Raw genomic sequence first — 19,289 nt, 5'->3', positions numbered from 1 at the left:
CCCCCTTAAATTTGTCACTCTTTGTTATATTGCGGCCACTTGTTAAAATCATTTAAGTTCATTTCTTTTCCTCGTTAATGTACACACAGGACCCCATATTGAGAGAGAAAAAAAACTTAATTGTTGAAATTTTTGATTTATTAAAAAAGAAAAACTGAAATATCACACAGTCATAAGTATTCAGACCCTTTGCTGTGACACTCATATTTAACTCGGGTGCTGTCCATTTCTTCTGATCGTCCTTAAGATCATTCTACACCTTCATTGGAGTCCAGCTGTGTTTGATTACACTGATTGGACTTGATTAGGAAAGCCACACACCTGTCTATATAAGACTTTACAGCTCACAGTGCATGTCAGAGCAAATGAGAATCATGAGGTTAAAGGAACTGCCTGAAGAGCTCAGAGACAGAATTGTGGCAAGGCACAGATCTGGCCATGGTTACAAAAACATTTCTGCTGCTCTTAAGGTTCCTAAAATCAAAGTGGCCTCCATATCCTTAAATGGAAGACATTTGGGCTCAATCGGTATGGGCCAACACTCAAGGCTGCATTATCAGCATCGGATTGCAGTTCGGCCAAACTGGGGAGAAGAACCTTGGTGAGAAAGGTAAAGAAGAACCCAAAGATCACTGTGGCTGAGGTCCAGAGATGCAGTCGGGAGATGGGAGAAAGTTCTAGAAAGTCAACCATCACTGCAGCCCTCCACTAGTCAGGGCTTTATGGCAGAGTAGCTCGACAGAAGCCTCTCCTCAGTGCAAGACACAGGAAAGCCTGCATGGAGGTTGCTAAAACTCCAAGATGGTGAGAAATAAGATTCTCTGGTCTGATGAGACCAAGATAGAAATTGTTGGCCTTAATTCTAAGTGGCATGTGTGGAGAAAACCAGGCACTGCTCTTCACCTGTCCAATACAGTCCCAACAGCGAAGCATGGTGGTGGCAGCATCATGCTGTGGGGGTGTTTTTCAGCTGCAAGGACAGGACGACTGGTTGCAATCGAAGGAAATATGAATGCGGCCAAGTACAGGGATATCCTGGACGATAACCTTCTTCAGAGTGCTCAGAACCTCAGACTGGGCCGAAGGTTCACCTTCAAACAAGACACTGGCCCTAAACATACAGCTAAATAACGAAGGAGTGGCTTCAGAAGAACTCCATGACTGTTCTTGAATGGCCCAGCCAGAGCCCTGACTTAAACCCAATTGAGCATCTCTGGAAAGACCTGAAAATGGCTGCTTACCAACATTCACCATCCATCCTGACAGAACTGGAAATGATCTGCAAGAAGGAATGGCAGATTATCCCCAAATCCAGGTGTGAAAAACTTGCATCATTTCCAAAAAGATTCATGGCTGTATTAGCTCAACAGGTGTTTCTACTAAATACTGAGCAAAGGGTCTGAATACTTATGGCTGTGTGATATTTCAGTTTTTCTTTTTTAATAAATCAGCACAAATTTCAGCAATTCAGTTTTTTTTCTGTCAATATGGGGTGCTGTGTGTAAATTAATGAGGAAAAAAATGAACTTAGATGATTGTAACAAATGTCTGCAATATAACAAAGAGTGACAAAGTTAAGGGGGTCTGAAAACCTTCTGTACCCACTGCACATTAAAATTAATCTCGCTGGTTTGTGCCATGTAAATTTGACCGTGTCTTGGGTCGTATGCGGCTCTGGGCTTCTTCTGCGGAGACCAAGGTCCGCATTACGCCTTGCTGTTCAGAATGAAATGCTTTCTTTTTTTCTTGCCTTTTTTTCTCCTATTCGTCATTGCCATGTTCCCGCTTCAACCAAATAGCTCAGCTTCCACCTCCAACTTTGCGTGCATAGTGACGTACGCGCATTGTGCCACTTTATCAGGCGTACCTTGAGCTTCCCAATAAAATAAAAAGTTCATTGAGGTAGAGAAAATTTCTCAAGCATTTTTTTTAATCGCAATACTTGAAATACCCATGTATGGTTTGTATCCCAAATAAAAACTCTTATGGTGTTTGTTCGTAACATAACATTACATTTCTTGTATATCACTGGAAGCTTAGTTTATTTTTGTTATTTTTTCCCCAGTCCAATTAAATTAGAATTCAGTAGTTCCCTTACTTTATTACTTCAAGCTCTGAATGTGTATGTGTGTGCTGCCCACGTTGCCTTCTGGTACCTGATTTCTCCTGCTGTTTAAAGATTCCTGTTAAACTTTGAGCTGTAACTCAGGCAGAGTCACACCTGACTTTTGAACCGGCAGCGATAAGCTAAAAATCACCGCGTGTGAGTGTGTTTGTGCATGCATGCATGCTTCTTTTATTAGTCAATTTATTCTGTTAGGAACAGCCAAGTCACATTTCCTAAAAAAAGAGAACAGAGAAGGTTTTTTTTTATTCTCTTCCCATTTGTTCTTGTTAAGGGGGTGAAAATAGTGTGCTAACATGACACTCACATGTTAACTCTCCCTTTATGGTCAGTCTACCCCACACAAACCCTCCCACCATACACACGCCTCCTCCCCACGGCTGCCCCCAAACTGTCATATGTGATCCCATCTCCACCCACACACAGCAAAATGTCAATTCAGTGTTTTCCTCACACGAGGTCATCAGTAATGGACTGTCACAGTGTCATAAATAGGACTTGAAAGCATTTTTTTCAGAGCTGTTTCATTTGCTCTAGTTTAAAAATAACTGTAGAAATGTCTTATCCGCAAATATCAGCAGAAGTAATTTAATCAGATGATTTAAAATAAGTCACAGAAAAGTGAAACAACTCACAATAACAGTCCTACAGTAACGACCAACGACACTGGAAACTGGACTCTAAAAGAGTTTAGTGTCAGCAGTTTTTTTTCCCCCATGAGAATATAATTTTGGAGCCTAAAAACAATGTCAAAGTGGACATTTTTTTTAAAAACATCACCATTATTTCCATTTCCATGTTAAGTATTCAGTCTATGCCCACATATGTCACAACCAGAAAAACAATGGCGGACCACAGTGCTGTCTTGGGTTTGCTTAAAAAGTACGAACGAAGACGTATACCTGCACTGCACCACTACTTAATCCAGCACATTATGTATTAAAAATATATATTTTTTTCTTTGCAAGACCCGGTAGCCAACTCCTACTGACCTAGTATTAGTGGTGGCAGTTGTATTTGAAGAAGTCTCCTCTAAAATATTATAAAACCATTTAAAATATTCTGAGAAAAATATTTTCAAACATAAATTGTATCACATTTAAACAATTCATTGGGTCAGTCCGAACATATTTAACTATAATTGAGACATTTTGTTGATTATGAAATAAATTGATCATGCTAAACCATGTGATCAAAAGCAATGCAATATGCGACTCTGCGTATCGTCACATAAATTTTAGTTACATAGCGTGACAAAACAATAGATGTTATCTCAAGGCATTTTGCATATGGAATAGGTCTCGAAGCATGCTCCTCACAAATTCAAGAAAACCAATTGAACGCCACATTAAAAGACACTGTACCGGGCAGCAAGGCAACAAAAAGTATTTACTGCTGTGTGCATTCTCGCTGCCTCTACAAACAAGTAACATGGTCATAATAACAGAAAAATACACAGAAATGACCAGGTAAAGAACAAAAAATTTGGGCGCACAATATAAGAATGGGGTGGCATGGTGGATGAATGGTCTAGTACATCTGCCTTACAGTTCTCTCCTGTGTGGAATTTGCATGTTCTCCCCGTGCCTGTGTGGGTTTTCTCCGGGTACTCCGGTTTCTTCCCACATTCCAAAAACATGCTTGGTAGGTTCATTGAAGACTAAATTGTGTGAATGTGAGTACGAATGGTTATTTGTGTATATGTGCCCTGTGAATGGCTGGCGACCAGTTAAGGGTCTACCCCACCTCTCGCCCAAAGTCAGCTGAGATAGGTGCCAGCACACCTGCGACCCTAGTCTAAATACAGTCAGAAATAGGCTCTTAAATTGAACTCTTAAGAGCTATTTTTTGTCATTATTATATTTGTCCAAACAAATGTGACTTTAGTTGTACTAGGCATTAAAAATGATAAAGAAACTGAAGAAACAAGGTTGGTTGAATAATTTTTTCCATGAGTGTATATGTTTTAAAAAACAAAATGAAACATGGCTCTGTGATTCAGGACTAATTGGTCGAACTCGAGGTGTCACATTCTGCAACAAAAAGGCATTGCTCTTGAAATGGAACTTCACACATGGAACTGTTGACAGCACATTTAAAATGGAGCTATATTGCAGCTGGACACAAACATTGACACTGTAGGTAGTAGTCGGTAGGTACCTAATTGAATGGATCAAGATGGATCTTTTATAAATTTGGCATTTATAACGTTGCTTTTTGCAGTGGTACGCGCTTTCCCTCCATTTTTACCAGGCTGTTGTCATTTGAATGTACCCTAAAGCCTGGTACACACAAGGATTTTTCAAATATTAAAATAATTTGTATCTGTGACAGAACCCACACATAAAGATTAAAAAAATCAGGCATTTAACAGTTTTGGTAGTAGTGTGACACACACAAAGATTCTGTTCCACTACAGATCAACAAACAAGTCCTCTGAGGCAGAAATCTCACGTGATCACATGTGATCTAACAAACCCAAAGAAGAAGAAAGACATCCGGGTATGCGGCAATGTTATTTGAGTGTTTCCAAAGATTGCTGGAAGTGGGACTGTTGTAAAATGGCAATAATGTCTCAAAAAGACTTTCTTTGGAAAATACTTCTTGCCGTCTGGGGGAACCCACATTTATACAAAACAACAACATTGGGAAAGACATGTTTGTTTTTATTTACGGTCATTGCCCTTTTTCTTGTTCCTTGCGCTTCTTGATTGGCTACATTCTGTTCCACATCACAATTCATGCCATCATGACTCGGCTTTCCCCACAGACACAAATACTTTTGGTCGTAAATATTGAACACGTTCAGCATTTAAGATTGTCGACCCCGACCCGTTTCGGATCCTATAATCGGGATGATGATACTCTTAACACACATCAGACCTGCCATTATTCATTACAAATAACAGACGTCACACAAAATTCCAGCTCTTATGTGCAGTGAGTAAAATCCAGACCTAAAATGCCGCACTGCACGCTGTCTTCACTGAGTCAATGACCTTGTTTTTTGTCTCATTGTAGGGATTGCTGTATCACTGAAACACCATCTTTTGACTGTATGGTTTATTGCAACTCCAAAATCGTCAACATAGCGTAAAAAACACTGCATTTCAACAATGGCACATTGGGCAAGTTCTGAGCGATTAAATTTGCAGTCGAGCATGTAATTCACTTCGTCCTCTGATATTACTTGCTTGATGGTTTGCTGGCTGGTAGACGTAGTTCCAACAAGTTGTTTCTTCTGCTTCTCCGAGTGGAATGTGATGAGATTGATCTGATTCCTCATTTTTGTTGTTTTCCCAAATTATATTGTTTCACATAACTTTCTCACTGCTGTTTATTATCTGTGCCACATTGACTGTGCAGCAAGTGCTGTACATCCTCACTTCAGCGTTACACCTTTTTTCGTTCCGCCAACATTACTTTATTATATTCAAAATATATTTTTGAAATTTCAGAATTGATTCTAGATCCTTTATTCATCTGGATGCATCAAATAATCTACTTTTCCCCTAGCCCTATTCACTACCACGTGGCCTACTACCTTCCCAAGTTCGATTGATTTATGATTATTATTTTTATATTTTAATTTTTTTGTTCTACCGTAATTATTGACATTTTGGAATGTATTCAGAATCATTTGCATACAGTATGTATCTTGATGCATATAAGAATCCACTTTCCCCAGCACTACTCTGTACCATGTGGCCTACTACCTGCTCTTACTTTGAACCTGTCAGGATTTTGTTCTTTTGACTATTTGTGTGTAACATTTATTCGTTTTTAGTGGATTTTGTAAAACAGCTTGACAAGATGCCTTTAACTACCCCCTCTAATTTAACCAGCACCCCTCCTCTGTCCGCCCCAGCACCCACCCATCACCCCCTTCACCATCTGTTGACCTCATGTTATTTTACCTTCCGCCACCATTTCTTTTTTTTCTTTCCTTCCACTCATTTGCTCCAGTAATTCTCAACTTCTTTCCTTCTCCTAAAATAGAGTGTTGGTGAGAGAGAATATAAACGAGAGACGCCCTTTAGTTTTGCCCCCAGAGCGTGTGCTGTTGATCCATGTTAGCACAGCCTGAAGCTCTGAACGTCAGCCTTCCAAAGCCCCTCCTCATGCATCAACTACATTTGGAAACTGACTGAGTGGAAGCTCTTCTCTAGTTTTAAGTTATATCCATCCATTTTCATGGAAAAATGCATAAATTGATTAGATAAAAGAGAAATTATGTTCTTAAGCAGTACCATATGGCAAAAAGCATGAACGCACTGTTTATGTTTGAGAACCAGGTATTAAATTCAGCCACCACCACCATTCCCACAAACCCTCCCCCACCCCTTAAGAAAATATAAATCACACCACATTCTTCTCTCATGACTCATTGTCTCCACTTCGCTACAGTCTCATTGCTTTATAGTGCTCCCCTCTTTTTCCTGACTTTATCCCTGCATTCCTCCTCCTTCTCCTCTGTTTCTCTCTCTCCTTATTTTCATCCCCTTATTCTTTTTTCATCTTTCACTCGATCCATCCCCCATCCTTCCATCCATCCCGCTCCCTCCCTCCTTTCTCAACAGATTGATTCCAGATGTTGCTCTAACCCTCCTCCCGCCCTTCTGTGTTCACTCCCCCTTTTTCTTTCCACTCTGCTCTGTCTGCTGCAAAACTGAACCACTATAATTTGGGTTCAGATTTAATTGGTATTGCATTTTCACTCATTGCGTTTTTGTGGGTAGTGCAGCACCTACACCCTTGCAGCAGTATGGGAGCATTTCAGCTACCCAGTTGACGACAGGGATTGCGTAGTCTACAAGACTCAGGCTATTAGACATGAGTGTTTCAAAAACTTCCCCAAGTGACGGCCAATACATTGAACATGTTATTGTGCCTTCAAAAATACCATCCTGTCCAGTCTTCTCTGATAAATGTGCTTGTCATAATAATACATTATATATCCATACATTTTCTGAGCCGCTTCTCCTCACTCGGGTCGCGGGCGTGCTGGAGCCTATCCCAGCTGTCATCGGGCAGGAGGCGGGGTACACTCTGAACTGGTTGCCAGCCAATCGCAGGGCACATAGAAGCAAACAACCATTCGCACTCAGAGTCATGCCTACGGGCAATTTAGAGTCTCCAATTAATGCATGTTTTTGGGATGTGGGAGGAAACCGGAGTGCCCGGAGAAAAACCACGCAGGCACGGGGAGAACATGCAAACTCCACACAGGCGGGACCGGGGATTGAACCCCGCTCCTCAGAACTGTGAGGCTGACGCTCTAACCAGTCGTGCACCGTGCCGCCAATACATTAAATATGTATATTATAAATGTAGTATTGTTACAGACAAATTGATCTATATATTATTGATAAAATATTTAAAAAATTTAATAAAAAAAAAATCGAACCATGGGTCAGAAATTGAGTTATGAATCAAATAACTTTGGTCTATCTTTACAATCCTAAAGGTCTCTTTATACTCCCGTGGTCGCGCGGCCGACAACGCCTGCATTGCATCACTGACGAATTGCCCCGCGCGGCCCCTCTGCGTAGCTTGACGCGCACACGGCAAAAATAGTTGCTGCGCGTCGAACGCTGCGGAGATCATCTCTCGTGATTGTTCCGTTTTAGTCACATGCTGTGATGACGTACTCAGTGTGCCCCTTGGTTCTACATACCATCTACGCCGCCGCCTTCTTGATCGATTTTTCAGCATAATTAAATGTATCATCTGGTCATCTAGGTCCAGTTGTTCTCGCAGACACTTCTCCACGGTCGCCATTGTTGTTGCTTTGTTCCTTGTTACTGAAATGAAAGAAAAAACGGCTACCGGAAATGGCCAAAAAAATCCAGGGGAAACTCCACCCTGTGGTGTCCTAGCCAATACCAGCCGTAGCGACACCCCCGAGGAGGTGAACTGCAGTACATTTTCAAAACTGCGGGAGTGGGTTGCGCTCGAGTATAAAGGCAAACTACGTGAGGGACAGCCGCAGTGACGTCAGCGCAGTCGCCGTCCGCGCGAATATAAAGAAGCCTTAATAAATACATCTAGCCTACATATATTTGTATATATGTACTGTATTATGGTAGGGGTGTTACGATTTGATTCCTATCACAATTCGTGGTTGCCGATTTGATTGATTGGACAATATTGCTTCATTTAGAACAATACGAAACGATTCAGTGGCTAGAAATTCCTGGATACTGAACAGTGCATGTGAAATTTCCGAGATTCCAGTTGTTTCTTGTAAGGAAATCCGGTAAAATTAATTATGGATATAATAAACAAACAATAGATAACTGATGGCAAATGCATACACACTTTGTTTTTAATAAAGTTCATCTCTTCAGGTTGGATTAAGAGTAGGTCTCCCTGCTAATTCTGATGTTAAAAAATATCAGAACTAAATAATAATAATACAAATACAGCATTAATATAAGAAATAAAGTTCAACTAACATTTCTTCAGTTTAAATGAGCAGTGGGTCAACCTTCTCTGACTCTCATTTTAATAAACAAACAGAAGTGTACTAATATTTAACACAAGATCAAGCGTAAACTATAAAATTTTCGCATTTGATTGTAAGCAAATGAACTCATGTACCTTATTTACTTCCGCCGCGTTTGACTTAGTGCGCCTGCGCAGTTGTACAGTACCCGCTGTAAGCCATAATGTATATAATACATAACATATCATGGACCCGTTCCACGGAGAAGCGTCCCATGAGGAGAAGCTGCACGAATGTTCATGGCAGACTATAACCGCGGCAGATGAATTGAATGAAGTTATGCAAGATTCATTCAACACCAATCGTGGCAGAAGATTGACGAGAGTTGCCGCTAAGCTAACTAGCTCGTAGTCGACAAGTTGTTGCCAGTCAGCGTGGGCTACGCATTTTTCGGCACAGAGGCCTGCTTAAACAGACCTTGGCCATGGTGAGGGATCATGATGAAAGTAAGCCATTTTAAACCCACAAGAAGCGTTTTTTCAACTGCTTTTTTTCTGGTGGGAAAATGCGCCCGCCACCCGCTTTCCTATCTTGCGACCTAAAAAAACTGCAAACAGTACTTAAACACGGGGCTATAGATAGTTTTCAAATAATCAAGTTGTATTTTATATTTGATTTGATCATCGCTCGACAAAGAGCGATTGGGGTTTTAGGAGCCGAGTCCGAACACCAGTAGTTATGTAAGTAAGTAGTGTAAGTAGGGGTCGGTCGCTCTGGAAGTCCAACCATCAAATGTGTGTGCCACTCTTTCTGCCAACTTCAACGACTCCAAAATTGATGTCTTAACTCTGTGTCCAACTTTGGGACGGCGACTTCTAACGTGTTTTCGTGTTGGTAAGTTTTTCACACTGGATTTGGGGATCCTCTGCCATTCCTCCTTGCAGATATTCTCCAGTTCTGTCAAGTTGGATGGTGAACGTTTCTGGACAGCCATTTGCAGGTCTCTGCAGAGATGCTCAATTGGGTTGAAGTCAGGCCTCTGGCTGGGCCATATAAGAACAGCCACAGAGTTGTTCTGAAGCCACTCCTTCGTTATTTTAGCTGTGTGCTTAGGGTCATTGTCTTATTGGAAGGTGAACCTTAGGCCCAGTCTGAGGTCCTGAGCACTCTGGAGAATGTTTTAGTCCAGGATATCCCTGTACTTGGCCACATTCATCTTTCCTTCGATTGCAACCAGTCGTCCTGTCCCTGCAGCTGAAAAACACCACGACAGCATGATGCTGCCACCACCATGCTTCGCTGTTGGGACCTTATTGGACAGGTGAGGTGCAGTGCCTGTTTTTCTCCACACACCGCTTAGAATTAAGGCCAAAAAGTTATATCTTGGTCTCATCAGACCAGAGAATCTTATTTCTCACCATCTTGGAGTCCTTCGGGTGTTTTTTAGTAAACTCCATGCAGGTGTTCATGTGTCTTGCACTGAGGAGAGGCTTCCGTCGGGCCACTCTGCCATAAAGCCCCGACTGGTGGAGGGCTGCAGTGATGAACTTCTAAAACTTTCTCCTGAACATTTGACCCGGGGTTCTTTATAACTAGTATCAATATCAAACCTATGACCTAAAAGGCAATGTGTGTGGAACTAACCCACTTGATTTAATATTCATTAATGTTTCAGATAAAAGTTAAATATAGCATTGTTAAAATTAAGTTAAGTGGCAAAAACCAATGACGAAGAACACGCATGAAGATGTGCTTGTGCCCAACTGCGTACAAAAGTGTTTAACTTTGTTAAAATAAATGACCAGTCGCCTCAGTTTCACGGCTTTCACGATGTGATATATTAATACAGTATATACTGTAAATATGCTAATGCACATGGTGTTTAAAGTCTAGTTCAACTAGACCCACTAATGTTAGCACTGTGCAAAATACATGTCTTTAACCACCAGCTGTTTTTACAAAGTCACTGTGTTGTCCAATATAAGCCAGCCCATTCCCCTCTAAATGTGGCGCACCAAGGAGAGTGTTCCCCCTGGGGACAAGGCGTAAGGGGGTAAATTGGTTCCAGATGAAACAGGAAGTGGAGCGAGAGAGAGGACAAAGAAAAGGCTGTTTCATATGAGGCAGAGAGGACGGGTCTAAAATACAATCTTTTCCCCACTCTTTTCTCATACCTACCTTCACTCAGGGGACCAACCTTCTGGGACACACTTCAGGCAGTAGTAGACATGAACCCCTTAGTTCCCCTGTATCTTAATTCTTCACCTTACTAAGACGACATGAAAAATTATATGCTTCCAACTTTATGGGATTTATGGGAACAGTTTTAGGGGGGCCCTTTTATGTTCCAGCATGTGTAAAAGCCAGCTGTCCCAATTAGTTTTTTTTTTGCCAATATTGTTTTTCTTACAGAGAGAAAAAAACAAATGTGATTGCTGATGACTCTGTTTTATTGAAAAAGAAAAAAAGTCATACTCCTGTGTAGATGAATAAAGTATCGATCTACAATGGCTATATACACTGTCCAGATGCCAGTGTTTTGTGACATAAAACAAAATAATCACAATAATCAATCTTCTGTCACAAATCCATCGAAGTCCTCATCTTCTGTATCTGAATTGAACAGCTGGGCAATTTTGCCGTCAGACATGGCGGGTTCCCTCTCATCATTGTCGGAGTCAGTCTTGTTGCCGATGTTCAGCAATGATGAAAGCTCGGACAACAGTCAAAGCAGATACCTTAGCGCAGGCATCCACAATCCATTCACATATGGTGGCATAACTCGCCCAGCGCTGCCTCCCAGTCTTAGTAAAGGTGTGTTCACCGTCTCTCGTCCATCGCTCCCACGCTGCTCGCAACTTCACTTTGAACGCCCTGTTTTCACCAATATCCAGCAGTTGGAGTTCTTTTGTTAATCCTCACGGAATGATAGCAAGATGCGGTATATAAATAAATATAAATTTACAGCCAGCTATAACTGCTAAGGTACGCATTAACAATATTCGTACCCCAAAGCACACAACCAAGCGTGATATACCAAGACTTTTATTAAACTATGGGAGCATTAGACAGTGGGAAAAAAAACACATACATACCACAACGAAGAAAAGAAATGGACAGCAAGACTGTCAATGCGAAAATTCCAGAAATAAGCAAAGATAAAGTGGATGAACAGAGCAAAACGGGAGACAAATGCCAAAAGGTAATATAAAACAGAACTAAGGGTAAATAGATATGAAACTAAAGCGCGATAATGTAACTTACTAAGAAACTGAATAGGATAACGGAGTAAATGCATACATTCATTCATTCATTCATAGTGAAAAATGATGCAAAGTTAAACTATGAAAATAAGAACGAGAAAAACAAGACAACCAAACTAAAGACTCAACCTAAACTACACAAGTTTAGAGCGATAAGAACAAGAGACAGACAGAAATGAACAGAAGCTAAACTAAAGTTTAGCAAACAGAAACAGAATGCTACTTACAGACGGGGAAGGGATAACTAGAATGCTAACAAGGTAAAACACAACGGGAAACAAGCACAAGGCAACTGGTGGTGAGTAGGTAATTTTGTCCTTTGTCACAATAAGTCCTGTAATTTTGGCATTTGTCCTAGTCCTGAACTTTGAACCTCACAAACCGTAATTTCTCGTGTATAATGCGCACCCATGTATAATACGCACCCCCAAAGTTGACCTAGAAATTATGGAAAACCCTTCTACCTATGTGTAATGCATTTTCGCAATGCGTGATTTTTCTTCTACCCATATGATCAAAACATGAAGTATTATCTGTATTTTTCTAGGTGGTGTTGGCATATTGGAATGAAAGTGTATAGCTCTTTCATAACCTCTAGATGGCGGCATACATTTATATAATGTGAAAGTTTGTGAAAGGCTGGCACCCGCCTGGGTCACCCGCTCTGGCTGCTGGTGGGGGTGGCATTGGCGGTGGTTGGGTTGGGGAGGCTGGCTGGGGGGTGGCATTGGGTCCCTGCGGCCCCCACTGGGTGGCCGGTTGTCGGGGCTCCTCGGTGGGTCCGGCGGACCGCCCTGGGTCCCTCGGTATGGGACCTGTCCCGTCCGCCGGGCTGCTCTCGGTCAAACCCCTAGGCCTGATCCTGCCCCTCGATTGATTGGGTGGGGTCCTCAGCCGCAGCGGTGCGGCCACAGCAGTTACAGGACACTTCTGTCAGTGTTTATGCATGTAAAACGGTATCAATTCACTTGCATGTATGCGCAGACACACAGCCCTAGGACTCTTTCACTAGTTGTGGCGTCACGCACTTACTGCGACAAATAACTCATGAATATGCAAATCGCTTGTGTATCCCCCTCCCTTATACTCTCGTCCTGTAGACTTTTATAATTCACATAATTAATGCTACCACTGTTCAGTTGTACTGTCGGGATCACAACCCTTCACCTGCATGCTGCTTCTCCTGTCCTTGTCCTGTTCTGTCTTGTCCTGTCCTTCCCCATGCAACACTCATATTTAATGTTTCATTGTTGCAGATAATGTAATCATTTACTTCTCTCATCCTGTTTACAATTAGTGCTTTGTCTTTTGTCTTTGTTTCTCTCTCCCTTCTAGAAACTTTGTTCTGTTCAACTGATCAAGTCTGATTCTCAATAAACCTCAATTATAATACCACAGCAGAAGCTTAAAAACTCCACTGTGACACAGTAAAACTGTTCCGGCATAAAAGGGATACAGATTTTCCATTCTGCTTGACCTAACAGCCGAACAGGACAAAATAAATAAATAAATAAATTTTAAAAATTCAATTTCCCCCTATGTATAATGCACAATATTGACTTTTGACATTTTTGGGGCGTTGGGGGGGGGGGTGTACATTATACACAAGAAATTACAGTATTTGCCTTTGCAAAGACTACCGACTGCACTATCCCCCATTCATAGAGCTATGTGAGAACATGCATTTTTATTTTGCCTCCCAACCACCTCAACGACATTCTCGTTTTTTCTTTGTCTTCCTCAACTCCTTTAGGAGGTCATGTTTTCTCTGCAAGGCATGCCAGCAGGCAGTACTGTGCTCGTGTCTTCTCCCTGTCTGCTGTCAAAATATCAGCGTTTAGTTAACTTTCACCCATTGTTCCAGTCCCGCTTTACTGCCCCCCACTTTTGTTCCCCTTTGCCTCTTCCTCAACTCATTCTGCAGCAAACAATAGTTTCTGTAACCAGGACAAAATAACACCACAATGATAGTCAGAGAGAAAAGAGGGGACAAGGGACAGAAATAATCTAATTAAAATTAATTACCAAACAAAAACAACAACTCAGCACTGGTTGCTGGGGCAAGTTTTGACTGATTTAGAGGAGTAAGTAAGTGCCTCTCTGTTTTGAGAGAAGCACTTCATTGGTGCAGGATGTAAAACGTTTGTCAGCTGCATTGTTTGAGGCCACAGGCTGTTAACTCTGTGTTCCTACCATTTAATTTTGTGTGCATTTCTTGGTATTGACAAAAATCTATCTGATGTCTGCATATTGTTTTAAAAATATTGAAACCTTTATTTTTTTGCATCAATGAAAACTGACTCAAAGAAGCATTATTCCAAAAATCTCAATACAAAACCCCCCAAATAATACCTCCTTTTTACGGAGAACAGTTGTAATTTAAACGTTGTCTGTCATTATACATCTGCTTACATACCACTTGCACACTTTCCCCTCTTATTGTCTCTTTCAGAACAATGAGCCCTTAAATCCTGGTTTCCATGGATACACACCTCACAATCAGGTAAGAGAAGAGTGAATTCTTGCAAAGATTTATGGCAACACACAAATTGTTCAAAGAGGACATTCAGAATTTCATTTTCAATATCTCAAAATAATTATTTCCAAACAGCAGATCCTTCTGACTAGAGATCTATTACACAAGTAACGAGTAGAGCACTTTTATGAAAAGGCAGGTAGTAATAGTGCTTGAATAGTTAGTTTGTGAGGCAAGTCATCCATTTAGTTATATAGAGTAGCAGGATTTGCTATGTAACTCTGCCAGGTGCTCTTTAATTTCCCGCCTGCGTCATCCATTGGTAGCTCATGGAAAGAAAAGCCTCCTGGAGGAAAGGATGAAAGAACCTGGTTGCGATTGAGCTCCACTTTCAAAGGCCTGACGCTCAGAAAGCAGACAGCAATTCTGTTATCTGCGTTCGAGTAAGCTCTCCACCCTCCACATGCAATACTGTTTCATATTGTTTCTATTCCGCTCTTCAATTCTTTTTAAGTATTTCCCCCATGAATATTGCTTGCGGTAATGAGTGCCTTATGTGCAGCCTTGTGTGTCTTATGTGCAGCGTTGTGGAAGACTGTCTGACAATTTTCTTATCACTTCTGTGCAGCAGTACACCTTCGGCAGCTCAGCCCACCGGCTCAGTGCTTGAGCACAGGATGAATCTGTGTGTGCATTTGCAATTTCTATTTTGGTGCACTAATGACAAAGCTTGTGTGTTCCCACCTTTAGTTCTGCCTGTGCAAGCACTTTTTTTTCTCTTATGTCTTTGGGATGTAGCTTTCTGCCGGTGCCACAGGAGGGAAGTGTTGGTCTGTGAGTCGCTTCTTCCCCACAGGCTTACTCCTCGCAGCCCAACATGAGAAATTTCCTCCTCCCATATATGTGTATTTTTCTCCTCGTCCCCTCCCCATCCTTCTCTGCACTTGGCATCTCCTTTCTTGGGAATACAGCACTCTTAGATCCCATGGCAGGATCTTAAAGAGGGTACGCTTGGAAGAATTTAGCTGTCAAGTTCAAACTCAGCGTTATGTATTTTATATCCCCCTCGTCTTCATTTCCATTCTACCAAGCATTCTTTCAAGTTTTTTGTGTTCTATCAGGTGAACAAAAGTTGATTATTGAAATGATAAAAGGCAAGTGTGGGAGGGAGTGTGGAGGTAAAGAAGAAACAGAAGCAACTTATTAAGATGACTTTCCTGCTTAGAGCCACCCATCATGCAAATGTTGTTCAGCCATGAGCGTCAGTTGCGTTTTTGTTTTGTTTTACTTGTTTTTGCTTGCTCATCCTAGGCAACATTCTTTTTTTCATCTTTACAGCTCTCCTCACTCGAATTTCTTCATCCCAGAACAATCTAACTCTTCCTAGTATTGTGACGTTTAAAGAAATACTGTATTCATCCATCCAATATCCATCCATCCATTTTCAACACCGCTTATCCCGGTTAGGGTTGAGGGGCGCTGGAGCCTATCCCAGCTGACTTCGGGCGAAAGGCGGACTACACCCTGAACTGGTCGGCAGTCAGCCGCAGGGCACATATAGACACGGACAACCATTCGCACTCACATTCACACCGCCACTGAGTGGGAACTGAACCCACGCTGCCCGCACCACAGTCAGGCGAGTGTACCACTTCACCATCAGTGACCCTGTATTTAATAATTTTAGCTTTATTGTTATTGTATTGTTTACTTTTGCGATCCAGTTTTCCATTTTTATATATTTTTTAAAGCTTCATACTCTTGAGATTTGTTACTAGCAATGTACACAACATTTTGGGAGTTACACGTTTAATTTATTAATTTTGTGTTTTAGGGCCATCCAGGAAGCAACTTTGGTTAGAGAAATATCTAATAGACTTAGATTCTGTCATGTCTGGTACAAAAAAAAAAAAAAGTTTTAATTAAAATACTAAAAAAAAGTTTTACAGTACATGTATGTTGTTCTGTTACTGCTTTCTAGATGGGGGGCAGGAGGTAATTTATACTGATCCAAATATTTATAGCTCTGTTGTTTGATGAAGGATTTGGGTTATGACTGCTCATTTAATCTGCACACTCCTGTACACAAACTCCTTGTTAAAATGCAAATGTAGTAAACCAAGGCCTGCCTTACTGGATTAGCTAGTTCTTTGTTTCCCAACATTTATGGAGTCATTGCGCCCATTGTACATTCAGAAAATCTCATAACACACCACCAAGCAAAAATGTTACAAAAAGTATGAAAACTGAAATAATGATGATCTTCATTTTTCAATTTACTCACAAATTGACTTACTCTGTGTGAAATATGGGCGTTTTTTTAGTTGAATACAAAGTTCATTTTAGACTTTACACTGATCTGATAGGCTTTGTCATAATTCACCGATCCACAAAAGACATTTACTCCACACCATCGTGTACAGTATATTTGAATCCCAAAGCTAGTTTCTTTTTAGCCTTGTCGCGTGTCTTTTGACGTCGTACTGTAAATATCTGACACCAATAGTTGTCGTTTTTTTTTTTTTTTTTAAACGTCGGCGGTGTGGGACAGACAACACGTCTGAGGCAGACAAAACATAATGCCTGGATCAGACTACAAAACAAATTTGGTCTTTCACGACTGCACTATGTCAGACTACTGCAATAAAATATTTGCATGCATCTTTTAAGATCATAGGGCTTCCATCCATCCATCCATTTTCTTTACCGCTTATCCTCACTAGGGCTTTATCTTGTCAACTCAAACGCGACTGGATACACTTGTTATCATGGCGACGATAGCGCGACACATGTATTATAAGAACAAAATGGGGGGAAACGTGTGGTGGTGGTCACCGGTGCTCGGGAGAAGACTTTAATTCAAGGATTCCTTGAGGTATGTTCACATACCGTATTTTCACGACCATAAGGCGCACTTAAGTCTTAAATTTTCTCCAAAATGGACAGGGCGCCTTATAATGCGACACGCCTTATGTATGCACCAAGTTCCAAAATCTGTAAATGTTGTTGTGTGACTTTGATGAGCGCTCCCCTTGACTGACTGGGAGCATTTCCTGCCGACACGCTGCTTATATAGAGGAAAAGTGGACTTGACTGAGGACAGCATGCGGACGGGGAAGGGTGCGCGTGAAAGAGGATGATAAAGCCACGCCCCCAGTAGGTATACAGCGGCAGTATGTGCATTGTGCAAAACAACATCGGTTTGGCTGAGGAACTCCGAAAATGGCACCTACAAAGAGACACGCCTACGAAGCACAGTTTAAACTGTAAGATGTCAGTTACGAGGAGGAACATGGGAATCGAGCAGCTGCGAGAGAATTCAAGATCAACGTATCCATGGTTCGCAAGTGGAGGAAGCAGGAAAACGAGCTTCGCCAAGTCAAGAAGACGAAGCTGAGTTTCCGTGGAAACAAGGCGAGCTGGCCCGAGTTGGAAGACCAACTCGAGCAATGGATTAATGATCAAAGAACGGCCGGGAGAAGCGTCTCTACAGTCACCATTCGAAATGAAAATCCAACATTTTCAAGGAGGTCCGTCTTGGTGCTTTCGTTTTATGAAACGGCGCCATCTATCCATCTATCGCCGGGCGAGTTATGTGAATGGATTGTGGATGCCTGGGCTAAGGTATCTGCTTTGACTGTTGTCCAAGCTTTTGCGAAAGCCGGCATCATTGCTGAACAGCCCCCCGGCAACTGACTCTGACAATGACATGCATGCTACCGTATGTTTTAAGCTAGCGTATGTTTTACCATGCCTGCGCCCAATAATATGCCTTTTGTATGTGTTAAATACAGAAATAGACCCCGTAACTGAGACTGCGCCTTTTAATACGATGCACCTTATGGTCCTGAAAATACGGTATTTTAAATACGAGACTGCTCGCAACCGGGCAACAAAACGTTATGTAGCCTAGCAAGCTAATGCTAGCACTAACAGTTGCACGTAAACATGCTGGCGTTATGTCGAATCATGCTCTAAAGTTTCAGTGTGTGTGTGAAGTAATTTAATTACAATAAGGTAATTCAATTACATTAAGTTAGCACCCATTATTTCTGTCATATTGTAATGTTGGTTTGACCTGACTGATTAGAATACATGACCTGACTAGAGAATACTTTTGAAGATTCTCTGTATAGAGTACACCAGTCTGTCTATACAGTATATGAACAAGTCATTTAAAGAGACACATTGCGCCATCTTGTGATCGGATCGGTGATTGGTTATCGTTATTTTAAACTCGCTGAAAACATCCTGATCATGTAAAGCCGAGTTCATTTACACATAGGAAGCCATGACTTATTCTTTTCTATGAATAGGAACAGGAGAATACACAGGTTTATTGTACCCTTTGCCATCAAGTGGGAGAGCACCCAATTGTTCTGCCTGTCAGACACCATTGGCATTGATAAAGGAACAAAGATATATTTAAAATTAATAAATAATAATCTTGAGACAAATTAAGTGAAATTGGATAATTTCCTGCGGCACTGATGATCTCTCATGGTAAATTAGTGTGCCACGGCACCCTCTTGGGAGTCACTGACTGAGCTACTTCACAGGAAAGTACATGCTGGATGTCAATATATAGTATTTTCCCATCTTATATGATATAGTGGTCATGAAAGTTATACATATTATTGAGTTCAGGTTTATTTTTAAATTAAAGCACAGCCTATTTATTACCTATGGATGGTGTTTTGGAGGAAAGCCTTTGTGTGAGTTAGCTGTTGCGTTTCTCTCTATTCTGTGTGCCAACCAAGGTTCAGTGGCATATGATCACAGCACATCTGTGTGTAAATAATGTGCATGTGTTTGTGTGTGTTTATCGCAAAATTCAGTATGTGTACTTAATCTTCAGATTATCCCTCATTCATCCTCTCATCCCCCTCACTTACAGCCCTAATCCTGTCATCCCTCGCTCTTTCTTTTCACTCAGCCTTTATCCATTTATCTCTTCATCCTGTTATCTGTTACTGA

At 41.3% G+C, this 19,289-nt stretch overlaps 1 protein-coding gene across 1 annotated transcript in view; it reads left to right on the top strand.

Moving 5' to 3' along the window:
* LOC133415027 (RNA binding protein fox-1 homolog 2-like) overlaps positions 1 to 19,289 on the top strand; it is a 59,640-nt gene that overhangs the window by 8,854 nt on the left and 31,497 nt on the right. Inside the window, 1 exon segment of the mRNA XM_061700814.1 lies at positions 14,289 to 14,339. Coding sequence (XP_061556798.1) covers positions 14,289 to 14,339 — 51 coding nt within the window.

This window comes from Phycodurus eques, chromosome 16, assembly GCF_024500275.1.
Source record: "Phycodurus eques isolate BA_2022a chromosome 16, UOR_Pequ_1.1, whole genome shotgun sequence".
NCBI lineage: Eukaryota > Metazoa > Chordata > Actinopteri > Syngnathiformes > Syngnathidae > Phycodurus > Phycodurus eques.
The sequence above is the reverse complement of the archived record's forward strand: the minus strand, read 5'-3'. Positions and strand labels throughout refer to the sequence as shown.